The sequence below is a fragment of the Physeter macrocephalus genome, chromosome 4 (genome assembly GCF_002837175.3).
Source record: "Physeter macrocephalus isolate SW-GA chromosome 4, ASM283717v5, whole genome shotgun sequence".
In the NCBI taxonomy this organism is placed as follows: domain Eukaryota; kingdom Metazoa; phylum Chordata; class Mammalia; order Artiodactyla; family Physeteridae; genus Physeter; species Physeter macrocephalus.
The window spans coordinates 72,302,300-72,315,739 of record NC_041217.1 but is presented as its reverse complement, the minus strand read 5'-3'; the positions used below and the strand labels follow the sequence as shown (position 1 = coordinate 72,315,739).

Genomic DNA, 13,440 nt, shown 5'->3' with positions numbered 1-13,440 from the left:
GGGCCTCTCACTGTTGTGGCCTCTCCCGGTGCGGAGCACAGGCTCCGGACGCACAGGCTCAGCGGCCATGGCTCACAGGCCCAGCCACTCCGCGGCATGTGGGATCTTCCCGGACCGGGGCGCGAACCCGTGTCCCCTGCATCGGCAGGCGGATTCTCAACCACTGTGCCACCAGGGAAGCCCCTTGCTGGTTAATTTTAAGATTTTCTCTTAACCACCGGTTTTAAGAAATTTGATAATGATGTCCCTCGATTTCTGTATGTTTGTGTATCCTGCTTGGGATTTGTGGGACTTCATGGATCTATGGGTTGATAACTTTCATTAAGTGTGAAAAAGTTCTGAGGATTATTTCTTCAAATATTTTTTATTCCTCCTTATAAGACTCAGATCCTATGTATGTTGGCCCTGCCGATACTGTAACACAGGTCACTGAAATTCCATTCATTTTATATCAGTCTTTTTTCCCCACCTCTACACTTCATTTTAGATAGATTTTATTAGTATTTCTGCAAGTTCAAAGATCTTTTCTTCTGTAGTGTCTAATCTGCTTTTACCCCATTCAGTGAAATTTTCATTTCAGATATTTATCACCTAAAGAAGTTAACATTAGATTTTAAAAATATCTTCCATTTTTACTATTTGATATATTCATGTTTTCCTTTAAATTCTCAAAGATAGCTGTTTTAATGTACTTGTCTGTTAATTCCATCACATGTTATTTCTGTGGCAGTTCCCACTGACTGATTTTTATTCCACTAAGTCATACTTTCTTGCTTCTTGGCATGTCTATTAATTTTTGATTGGATGCTGGACACCGTAATGATACACTGTTAAATGCTCAGATTTTGCTGTCTTCCTTTTTAACATGTTAAGTTGGAGAAACTGAATATACATAGTTTCTGGTTGATTTATTTGCCTTTCAATTGCAAAATAAAGGCTGCCATTCCTCAGCTGCTGGAGTAAATGAGAATGCTAGGTCAACCAAGATGGAGGATACATTGATCAAGAAAAACTTAGCTTTATACTGAACAGAAATTAAGCTTGCCTTTGGCTCTGCAAGGCAACTGAGGGCATGACCAACCTACAACAAATTTTAATTAATTTTTTTCTTTGTCTCACAGGCAATATAAATCTGCATGAGATACAGAAGGTGAGTATGAGCTTGTGTTCAGAAACTCTTTTTTCTGCTCCACCCAAAGCTAAAACTGAAACAAGGATCTAGCTTATGTGATAGATTTGTTTCTATTTGCTCTTACACTGATGTCACCATTAAGGAGTTACACATTTATGCAGGGAAATCTGATGTGAACTTCTGTCTGCTGGAGTTCTAGGCTTTGTCCTTTGTCTCTTATACCTGGATGTGTTCCAATAACCAGGCTCTATACCACCAGGACTCAAGCAGATGTCAAGTAGCTCTAATGCTCTTTATTTGTGTTGAATCAAGCTTTCTGAAAGTTTCTGGTTTTCTATTTACGTATTTCAAAGTTCAGCAAATGTTTTAAGAAATGTTTTCCACATTTTATCTAGTATTTTTAGTTCTTGGTACCAAGAAGTTTTTTTCCTCTGCACATCTAATATACCACACTGCTGGAAATAAAGAGGTCTAATCTATTCCAATGCTACCTAAATTCTAACAGTCCCCTTTCCTCATCTCAAGCCTCCAAACTGCTCTAACTTTACCTCTACCTGCAAACTGTTTTAAAAAATCTTTTCCCCGGGACTTCCCTGGTGGCGCAGTGGTTAAGAATCCGTCTGCCAATGCAGGGGACACGGGTTTGAGCCCTGGTCCGAGAAGATCCCACATGCTGTGGAGCAACTAAGCCTGTGAGCCACAACTACTGAGCCTGCGCTCTAGAGCCCACGAGCCACAACTACTGAAGCCCGCATGCCTAGAGCCCGTGCTCTGCAAGAAGAGAAGCCACTGCAATGAGAAGCCCGTGCTCCACAACAAAGAATAGCCCCTGCTTCCCACAACTAGAGAAAGCCCACGTGCAGCAACTAAGACTCAATGCAGCCAATAAAGCCAAAAACCACTTTTCCCCAATCATTTCACACTTTCTATCCAAATCTTTCTTGACCTCTTTATGATGTCTGACATTAAGAGACTTCTATGACATGTACTCTTTACTTTTTTTTATTAAAAAACTATTTAAAAATTTTATGTCATTCACTGACATCTTTTCATCCACTTCCCTCTCAAATCTAACGTATCTTAAATCTCCAACTCTGTCATCTTTTCAAATTACAGTTTCTCCCTGGGCAACCTCATTCACTGCCAAATTCAAGTTTATCTACATACTGCTAGATCTGTATCTCTACCATAGGTGTCATAAACTATAAACCACACCGTCCAAATGGCTATCTAACATCTCTACCTCAATAGCCCAAAGACAGCTCAAATTTAATACATCCAAACCTGAAGCCATTATCTACTGTCTTCATGCATTTCTCTTGCCACAGTCCATTCTCCATATTGTAATGTTTTGCATTTTTCTAAAATGCCTATGTGGCAGACTATATTATTATTCATAAATATTTGCTGCTCCTCCCTTGATAGGATTATACTTCCCATACTTCCTTGATATAAGACTTAACCATGTGACTTGCTTTGGCACTGAAATGTGAGAAGTAACATATGTTACTTCTGAGCAGAAATTTTAAGAGCTATTTAGTGCTTTACTGTGGTCTTTTACTCTCTTTCATAAGACAAGCAACATTCCAGATAGATAGAGGCTGCTCCATCAGACAGGATACTAGAGGGAAGACAACATGGAGCAGACCCGTCATGGTCATATAGCATGAATAAAAAATAAGCCTTTGCTGTTTTCAGTCACTGAAATTTTGGGATTTTTTTTAGCACTGCAAAATCTAGCCTATCCTCATTGATACAATATATGAAATAACGTTCATCTTCCCTGTTCAAAATCCTTCACTAGCTCCCAACTGCATCTACAATAAAGTTTCAATTCCCTCAAATAAAAAAATATACCATATCTGATATAGTCCATTATTACTTTTACAACTTCATGTCCTTGTCCCACCTGCCTACTCAAATTATAGTAGTATATATGTCACATTTTCAGTATGTCAGTGGTTAGTGCTTGAGTTCCTCTGTGTGTCATAACATTTTGTATACTGGCCTGTTATAGAATTTAACACCCTTTTTAATTGGTGAATATGTCCAAATCCTTGAGGACAGGAACCTTATCTTATTCATATTTGTATCCCCAGTGCTCTGTATATACAGTAACCCTAAATAAATAGTTTACTAAAGTAAAACATTTTGGTGATTTTTCTTCATAGATATGTCTCTTATTGAAATCTCATTCATTTTTTTCGGGGGTTGGCAAACTTCTTCTATAAGAAGAGAGATAGTAAATATTTTAGGCTTTTGAGGACACACACAATTTCTCGCATATAATTTTTTCTTTCCCTTTAAAAAAACACAAACAAAAAACAACCCTTTAAAAATGTAAAATCAGGGCTTCCCTGGTGGCGCAGTGGTTGCGCGTCCGCCTGCCGATGCAGGGGAACCGGGTTCGCGCCCCGGTCTGGGAGGATCCCGCATGCCGCGGAGCGGCTGGGCCCGTGAGCCATGGCCGCTGAGCCTGAGCGTCCGGAGCCTGTGCTCCGCAACGGGAGAGGCCACAACAGAGGGAGGACCGCATACCACACACACACAAAAAAAAGTAAAATCAATTCTTAGCTTGAAGGCTGCACAAAAAAGAGGCCTTGGACAAAATTTAGTCCACAGGCTATGGTTTGCTGAACCCTGGTCTAGGCTGACACCATCAAAATTAGTCAGCCATTGCATTAGTCAGTGTAAAGACAAAGTACTATGAGAGACAAAACTACCATTGCTGTTTGAATTCCACTGTACCTTTGGCACAATGGTACTAATAAAAAGCTTCAAATATGGTGAAGATAATCATCAAATAAAAATTAAACAAATTTACCATACTGATACAATCTGACAGTGAGCCCTTGAGTACTGATGAAGAAATTAAATTTTCTGACCATAAGTCATAAGTGATCTCCGAATTAAAACCACATGGACAGAAAGCTAAGAAGTGATATGTGACTTCCTTGCTAAAACTTTCAAAGGCTTCTAAGTGTTACCAATAAGGCTCTACATGACTGGTCCCTACCTGCCCTTCCAGCCTCATATTCAGTCACTGTCTTTACTCCAACCACACTGGCTCTTTTATTTAATTTCTTGAACTCACTATTCTCCCCTTTACATATATTACTCCCACTACTGGGAATGAAACTACCACTCCCCATTTCTCCTGATAATACTGATAAATTAAAAATAATTTCCTACTCTCTAATCCCTGGTAAAGGCAGAAGATATATATCATTATTATTATTATTTTTTTCTTTGGTAAACACACATACTATCAGTAAAAAGAAAACTGAGGGTATAACCTAAAGCTAAGTATAAAGTATACAGATATGTTATACTGTATGAAGAGGTTATATATATTTAAAATATGTAAACATTACAAATTTTAAAAGTTGATTAGAAAATAAATATTAATAGAGGTTCTTCTTACAACCTCAAATTGTTTTACATATCTGTAAATGCTACTGGAAACTATCATTTTACTAAATAATTTTATATATATCTAAGTCTTTATTAAATAGCTCTAATCTACACTCCCCTATTACACTACACACCCCATTACCTCAATTCAACTTTCAAAATCTGTAATTTTGTGTGTGCCTACCCTTATACCTATTCATTTTGAATTATCCCTTCTGAACTGTATTAAAATCACTATACCTCTACAAACTTTCAGCTATAGGATAAATTAAGTACTAGCGATGTAAGTACAACATGATAAGTAAAATTAAACTGCTGTATATTATATATTAAAGTTGTTAAGAGAGTAAATCCTAGGAGTTGTCATCACAAGGAAAAAAAATGTTTTTTTTTTCTTTTATATCTATATGAGATGATGGATGTTCAGTAAACTTATTGTGGTAATAATTTCATGATATAAGTAAGTCAAATCATTATGTTGTACACCTTATACAGTGCTGTATGTCAATTATACCTCAATAAAACTGGAAGAAAAAAAAATCACTACACCTCATGGAGTATGCTTAACTGGACATGAAAGGGGTAAAAGGTGAACACTATTTTATTGTTTCAATATACATTATTATTCTCACATTGCAGGACCACTTTTGTTTGTTTTTTCTAAATATTATACTGTAAGCTAATAAATTGTAATCTACAGTGTAAAGCTATTATAAGGGAGTTCCCTGCTGGTCTAGAGGTTAGGATTTGGCGTTTTCACTGCCGTGGCCCAGGTTTAATCTCTAGTCGGGGAACTGAGATCTTGCAAGCCATGCGGCACGGCCAAAGAAAAAAATCTATTTTAAGTCTGTTCACAAGTAATAGTTGGGAAATTATCTTCAAAGTCTGTTAAAACAAATAGCACTTGCCTGTCGAAGAAGTACTCTCAGATGAAGACCTCTTTCGTGTAGGGCTACAGTTTGTGCTCTCTGATGGTCGCTGGGAAGACTTATCTGAAGTTGGCTGGGAACCTGGAGAGACAGGAAAAGACAGAAATCATAGGAAAAACCAAGTCTAAAAATAAAGTTAAACCATTCTGTGTTAGAACTGTAATATTTTAGCTGTTGCCACTGCCATTCTCTGTAATAATATGACTTTCAAGCTGACAATAAGAGGACATTAAGCGAAGGACAAATGACACTAGATGTTGCGGACAGAATTCCACAGGTCTCATACATAATTTCTCCTGTTACATTAATAGAGGAAAAACTAGTTTTAGTGGAAGAATGAAAAAAATATATGATTTAGTTTTTATGTATTGCACTATGAAACATATTATTAAGATATTTATTGATAAAAATTACTAGCAATAATCTAATCAAATCTGTTCTTGACTATTGACTCAAATTCATCATATAAACTGACAAAACCTACAATGCAATTAATTAGGAACAACTGATGTGAGAAAAGCAGGTCCAACCTGCGCATTTTATTTAATAGAATCAGAGATGAAAATTAAAAGAGGTGAACCTTAAATCCATACATTCCATATAATCCAGAGAACACTCTGAAAGAATGTTATTAATTTATACATGGATAGAATAAGCCTCCTTTAACGCTTACTTAAAGTTCCTTGGTTGTATACACAGAAGTTCATGAAGACAAAGAAACTCAACTTCCTTTAAAAAAAAAGTCTCATACTCTTACCAAAACCCCAAATAAATGCAGCATAATTTAACACAACTCTTATTCAAGGGAAAAGTATGTTGTTCAGGAAAGACTATTTCCTGAATAAAATATACTTGGCTCTGATACTAGACTCCTTATACCCTAAAAAGCCAGCTGTTGAGAATACATAATGAATGTCAACCTGTTTGTCAAAAAACTAGTAGCACTCTGAAATGTTCGCTCTTAACTTGAAAAACATTACAAATAAAAAGCCTTACATATAAACTGGAAGCCCAAAAGGTACCATAAATCAAATACTTGAAGATGAGATTTTTAAAGTTCTGCCTCTAAATGAGAGTTAACTCCTTAATGAACGGACTGACTGAAGGACAACTTGGGGACAGAAGAACTCAGTGGAGCTAAGTTTCTAATATTTCCCTTAATAGTAAACCATGAGCTTTGTTTTAATCACGCAGTATCTTAAATCACATCACTGTAAATACTCTTTTAGCAGGCTCTTTTAGTGTTGATCAGATGAGATAGAAGACTATGTGTTGCCATTCAAGAATAACAAATTAGATTTTGGGGAAATTGATGTGATAGTACCTCCTACTTTGGAAACACAGTGATGACTACAGTAAGATATAATTAAGAAGCAAGACTGTTTTATTGTTGAATCTTAAAAACAGATACAAAAGGGATTTTAAAAACCAACAGTACAATAAATCCCCCTAGAGTGTGGTTCAGATAAGATTTCCATTAAAGAGCTAAATACCACAATAAAATAGCTAAGAAGTAAAAGCCCAGGCATCAGTGAAGACATAACTTTAAGTATTAATACTGAAAAATTCATATACTGAACAGATAAATATTTCCTACTCAGACACACAGCCAAGACAGAAGACAACAGTGGCCAAGAAGCTTGAGACATCACTGAACTCCCTTTATCATTACTCTCCTGACGAATGGACAAACAATCTTAGATTAAGAACTAGGGAAAGAAGGGGTTGGAGAGCACTTTTTATAAAGTCTTCTCTCTCAGCCATAAACTAACATTTATTGACTACAGTTTATATGTTTGGCACTATGCTAGAGAATGTGGAGGTGGGGGGGGGAGAGACATAAAAACAGTATAATAGTTTCTGCCCTCAAGGAGCTTATTTAGGGTCTTGTATGTTATCATGTATTACACTTCAGGTGGCATTTGTGCCATCCATTCTTGAACTCCGTCTTCAGTTTCTAGGCTATTTGGCAACGTTTCCCAAATTTCTTGGTCATCTTCAAGAAAGTCTTGATGAAGGCTTCAACTATACCTTTGATCATCAGGATATCCTGAGAATCACCCTGCCTGGCCTCACCCACCTCAGGGTAAAAGAGGGTACAGGCACTTTCTTCAAAGCTCCTTCTTTTGGTGGCATCTGGAGCTGCAGAGGAGGCAGTGGGAGGTGGAATGGGGGTCAGATCCCCGGAGATCGTTATTGGCAGCTTTGTACAGCAATTCCTGAGAAACTGAAACAATTGAGAGAGAGATGGCTTAGCTCACTTAGCTTCTGAGCCATTTTTCATTTCCTGAAAGTAATGGAGGCCAGCAGCCTATTCTTAGGATGTAATAGGAAACTGGAATAAAACTTCATTCAGGAGGGTTCTCCTTTTTCATTTCAAAAAGTCTGTTTGAATTCCCTGTTCATACAGAGCAGAGCTGTTCTTAACAATTTTCCATATTTAAGGGGGAATAAAGTTGTATTCCTAAGATACAGATCTCTAGGGCTTGATAATCAGCAGATCTAGACCTTTATTTCACTTAAAAACATTGCTTATAGGAACAGTAAGAGGATGAGAATACCTGAAAAAAAAAAATTAACTAATGATGTAAAGCAACCAAGTTTAAGACTGGAAAATGATGATATAAACTCATATGCAAGAGGTAATAACCTGTTAAAGATGTTCAAAAGCACGTTAAAACTGGCCTAATAGCAGAAATCATATGAAATAGGCAAACACTATCTCTAATACTGCCAGAAACATACTGTTTTATAAGTGCCATTATGCAACTGGGTGGATGGGGAAGAAAAAGATATTGCCCAGAGAACTATCATGTCCATTTCAAAAGAGACCAATATATTTATGCTTCAAAACCTAGAACAGAATGCAATGCAGAGTTGAGTGTAGTAATGTTAAGTACATGAACTATGGAGTAAGGTATCCTGAGTTTGATTCCTGGCTCTGCTATGAAACATATTCGAATGTATACAAGTAAACATATTCGAATGTTGGTTTAATAAAGGACTCCTAACTAACATGGTTGTTGTGAGTTCCGAAATAAGGTAATATAAAAAATTCAAAAGGTTTTCATAAATGTTATACTATTATACATAAATTGGCTCCTTAGGTTTATCATAGAATTTTTAGACCCTAAATACTTAATCATGTCACTGACATGCACAGGCAACCATTCAATATTAAAATAAAAATTTAAAAAGGACAGGGACTGGAACTAATCTAGAATATCAAGCATTTATCTTAAACATAAAGAAGTACTGGTAAAATAAGTACCTCTAATTAAGAAGTACTATTAAGATAGGTACCTCCAAGGCTGGTAGGTAACTGCAAAGGTTGGAAAAAACTCCTCTAAAGTGAATCTTCTAATCCATTGACTCTTCATCATAGCTTCTCCAGGGTTGGGATTATGCTCTGGATTATATCAATAAAATAAGATGTGCCCAAATGATGAGTCAGAACCAGAAAGTGTTTAGTTCTCTGTTCAGCTCTGTACCAGGGGAAAAAGTAGTTTTCTGCTTCCACTGTTTGGCTCTTTGGTTCTTCTAAATCATGGTTGATTGCTTAAGGGAGTTACTGCTTTGTTCCTGTCTCCATCATGTGATGAATGTTTGTTCATGTGTGATCAGTGGTCATTTTATGATGAGACGAGATCGGGCGCGTTCAGGGTGGTATGGCCGCAGCATCAGTGGTCATATCTGCCTGGAGGGATATGTGAAGACTCTCCACTCCTCGTAAGACAGGAAGTTTGTATGTATTCCAATTCAAGAAAATCTGATACTTCCTCAAAGAATATACACAGAGAACACATACAATTCTAAGTATCAAAGAGTTCCCAATGAAATGAGTTTCCATTTCTTATTTCAATACCGTATAAAGCTGAATAATTAAGTACTTCAGAATAAACAGAGAATATTAATGGGAATCCCTCCATTCAATATTTGGTAGAAATCCTACTGAGTGTCTCATCACACAGATGACAGCTTCAGAAACAAGTTTAGAAATTCTATACATATAAATGAAGGAAACAGAACTTAAAGATAAGTCACAAAAGAAGTATCTAAATAAAACTGGACTTTAACATAAATGTAAGGTAATTACCACAAGTAAATTCTTTTTCTTCAGTTGAGGCCTTCATGTAAAAAAGAAGGCAGACTACTCCAAAGGAGGGAAACTGAAAAAAGAGAATACCATTAATTGGGATAATAAAGAGGGAATTAAGAATTAAAAAAAAAAACTTGGAAATGTGAGGGAGTCTTGGAAGTGGTTTTGATTGTAGGATCTCTGCGTTTTTATTGGATGAGCTTTTAAAGAGAAAGACAGGTTTTAGGGAAACATTTGTGTCAAATTAGACAAAAAGGAGGAAAGATGGTACTTTTAGAGCAAAACCATAACATGAAACCATGGATAAGAGTGTCAGAAAGTTGAGAAAACAAAAAAGAACATAACTAGGTTTAAAAGAGATAAGAATCTGGAAATCTTTATATTATACACAAAAATGGGTGGAAACCAAAAAGCTCTTCTGAAGTTGATTTGTCATAAGAGATGCTGACTGATGTCTATAGAGGAGGAAATGAAACAAATCTAAGATAAAAAAGAAATAGTACATTTACAGATGCCTGGGTGTGAGGACAGTCATGTGGGCAAAGATATCAGCGTAAATAGAGAAAATTCCCACTGATAATAGTGTGGGGGAGAGGTGGAAGGCATCACAAAGAAAACACTGGAAAAGATTCAACCTAACTATTTCACTGAAGCCCTGAGTATCCTAGGCTAAAAAACGAGCAATTTCCAAATGTAAATTAGCAAAAGAACATAGCGAATGAAACCAACAACTAGTTGGATAAAACATGTATTTCTTTAGTCTAAATCCACTATTAAAACTTTAATAACAATATAGTTATGAGTTTTGGTTACACCCTGCTGGGAGTTCAACACTGAAGACCCAAGGAACTAGGAATGGTTTGAATGAGCAAATTGTCTGATGTTTCTAATGCTATAAATATCTTTGGGTAAGCTATGGAGAAACAGATTAAGTATGCTAGACGTGGAAAGGCACTGTTAATCAGTTCATAGATGATATAAATTTATTTTAAAATAACACATTTAAAACTAATTTCTAACATTTAAATTGCTCCTTCCCACCAAAACTAAAGCATGTTACAAAATTTTAAGAAATTCCTCTTCTTTTATTATTTGTAAGTCAAGACTATTGGCAATGTTTGTTAAACGGTGACTGAATCAAAACTGGTTATAATTAAAATGGATACCATAGTAAAATAATGTGAACGTAAAACATCAACTATGTGGAAATCTCTGATCAAGTTGTTTTGTTTCCAGATCTAAGTTCTGAATCCTCTGCTATAGTTCACAGATCATAAGAGCTCTGGAAGCTTCTTCTGAATGAGCTGAATGCTGAGATAAAAACTGGTTCCTCGATAAAAACAGCTGTTTCCAATTGTGGGAAATATATTTACTGAAAGCAATACATTTCATCTGACTCACCAATTAAATGCAGTACAAGAATGATTCAGAGACTGTGCTGGTGATTTTGAAGCTAAAAAGTCTGTGTTTTTCTCCTTCCAATCAGGGTATTTCTCATACTGCCCAAATCAGATAATTCGCTGAAATGGAATTCCTCTGGAAATTCCCAGAACTGTACTAACTACCATAATAAATTTTCTGATTTCATCTCCACACAGTCACACTTCACTTACGGGTGTATCTTATACACCACCCTAGAGAAATTGTCAGAAATCAGAAAATTCTGATCAATGCTTACATTCTTCAGTTAAAAAGAAAATAAGATTCAGTATACTGTGCTTCAACCATTATGCTTCTACTATAGTGAATAAACTTTTTCCAAACAAAAAAGATTTAGCCCTAATTTATTCTTGGGGGACAAGATAACTATTTATATAGATAGATATATAACTTTTTTCATTCTATAATTTGTAAGCTATAAATGCAAAATACTCCATGTGACTGCTCTCCCCATTTCTGAAATCAGGTTGCAGGTTCTGGCACATGCAGCTAGCCATGAATTGAAAATGCTGAAAAGCAGGGATGGAGAATCTGACACTCCAGGTCAGAAACTCTTCCTCACCAGTCCTATTACATGTCTACTTAACAAAGATACTTAAATAAACAGAATTAGTTATCAGAACTGGGTGAAACCAGAAAACCTGGCCTCATTTAAGAGTATAATTTTATTACAATTTTATTTGCATCAAGCTGATTTTAGACTGTTAGTATGTAACAGTATAGAAGAGTATATAAGTTAAAAAATAAGCTATCACTTATAAAATGATAAAATGCACAATTACTTATAAAATGACTAGACCAGTTTTCTTTTTAAAGCTTTATGAGATTTAATCCAACACTGCTGAAGGGATTAAGTCAGTTTGATTTCCCCACCTATGAAACAAGGAGAGAAAGGTTAAATGCCTTGCTCCGGACTACATATCTATCATTTCTGCCTGTGCCCCTGATCTAGCTTCCTCAAATTTACATCAACATAATTTATCAAACATGCCTGTTTTATTCCAACTAACACTTATGATAAATCTACTCAATGCAAACAGTAAAGATATTTTTTATTTTTTCCTTAATCAGTTATCAGTTTGAGATTGGTTTCATTTGACAATGAGTACTCTGCTTTTTAAAAAAAACTAACCTGATTGTTTTGGAATAATTTTAAATTTACAGAAAAGTTGCAAAGACAGTACAGAGCAAAAATTCTCATATACCCTTTACCCAACTTTCCTTAATGTTAATGTCTAACTTAACTATGGTACATTTGTCAAAACCATAAAATTAACATCAGTATAATTTTTTTACTCATGTCCTTTTCCTGTTCCAGGTTACAATCTGGATATCACATTGTATTTAGTTGTCAAGTCTCCTTAATTTTCTCTGATCTGTGATGGTTTCTCAAGCTTTCCTTGTTTTTCCATGTCTTTGATACTCTTGAGGAGTATTGGCCAGGTATTTTATACAATGTTCTGTCCACTCCCCTTTTTTTGATGTTTTCTTATGATTACACTGGGGTTATGGGTTTTTGGAAAGAACACCACAGGAATGAAGTTCCCTTCTAATCACACTATATCAGAGGGTACATATTACCACCGTGATTCATCACTGGTGAAATTATACTTTCACTTGGTTTAAGGTGCTGTCTGCTAGGCCTCTTCACTGTAAAGTTAGTACTTTTCCCGTTCCATACTCTGTTCTTTGGAATTAGGTCACTAAGTCCAGCCCATATTCAGGAAAAGGGGAATTAAGTTCCACTTCCTTGAAGGGGATAGTCTACATACATTGTTTGGAATTCTTCTGTAAGGATGATTTGTCCCTTTCCTCTATTTATTTATTTAATCAATCATTTATATCAGCATGGACTCATGGATATTTACCTTATTCTTTAGGTTATAATCCAATACTGTCATTATTTATTTTGTTGCTTAAACTGTTCCAGCTTTGGTCACTGGCCAGCTGTTTTAGGATAATAATGTCCCGAAGGTAACTGACAATTTTGGAGTACATGGTATACTAAATAGTTTTTTGGACATTTTAACAGGGAAGCAATTTATGTAAAATGAATCTATCTCCAAGTTATGTATGGAAAAAATAGCAACTGAAGACTGAGAAGGTCAATTTAAGATAACATTAAGTTTAGTTATGCTCTTTATACTTTAAGAAGGAAAACTATGTGACACTGAAACAATTACAGATCTAGAAGATGCAGTTATTTCCTTGACAGAATACAAAATTATAAGGAAAGAGTACATAATAAACCACTCAGAAATGCTACAAAATTTAAAGCTGTAAGAATTTTAATCACCTGCATTTCCTTATTATTTCCCATTCATTCCTTAACCTCCAGAAATCTAACAATTGCCACTGTGGAAATCGCTCTTAGATCACAAAAGATAATCTGCTAAAGCAAACTGTCTACTTTCAGTCCTTATCTA

General features: G+C 35.7%; 1 protein-coding gene across 1 annotated transcript in view; it reads right to left on the bottom strand.

Moving 5' to 3' along the window:
• ASH1L (ASH1 like histone lysine methyltransferase) overlaps positions 1–13,440 on the bottom strand; it is a 237,333-nt gene that overhangs the window by 151,507 nt on the left and 72,386 nt on the right. The window contains exon 5 of the mRNA XM_024116023.3: positions 5,455–5,556. Within this exon, the coding sequence (XP_023971791.1) occupies positions 5,455–5,556 (102 nt within the window). The remainder of the gene's footprint in view (positions 1–5,454; positions 5,557–13,440) is intronic.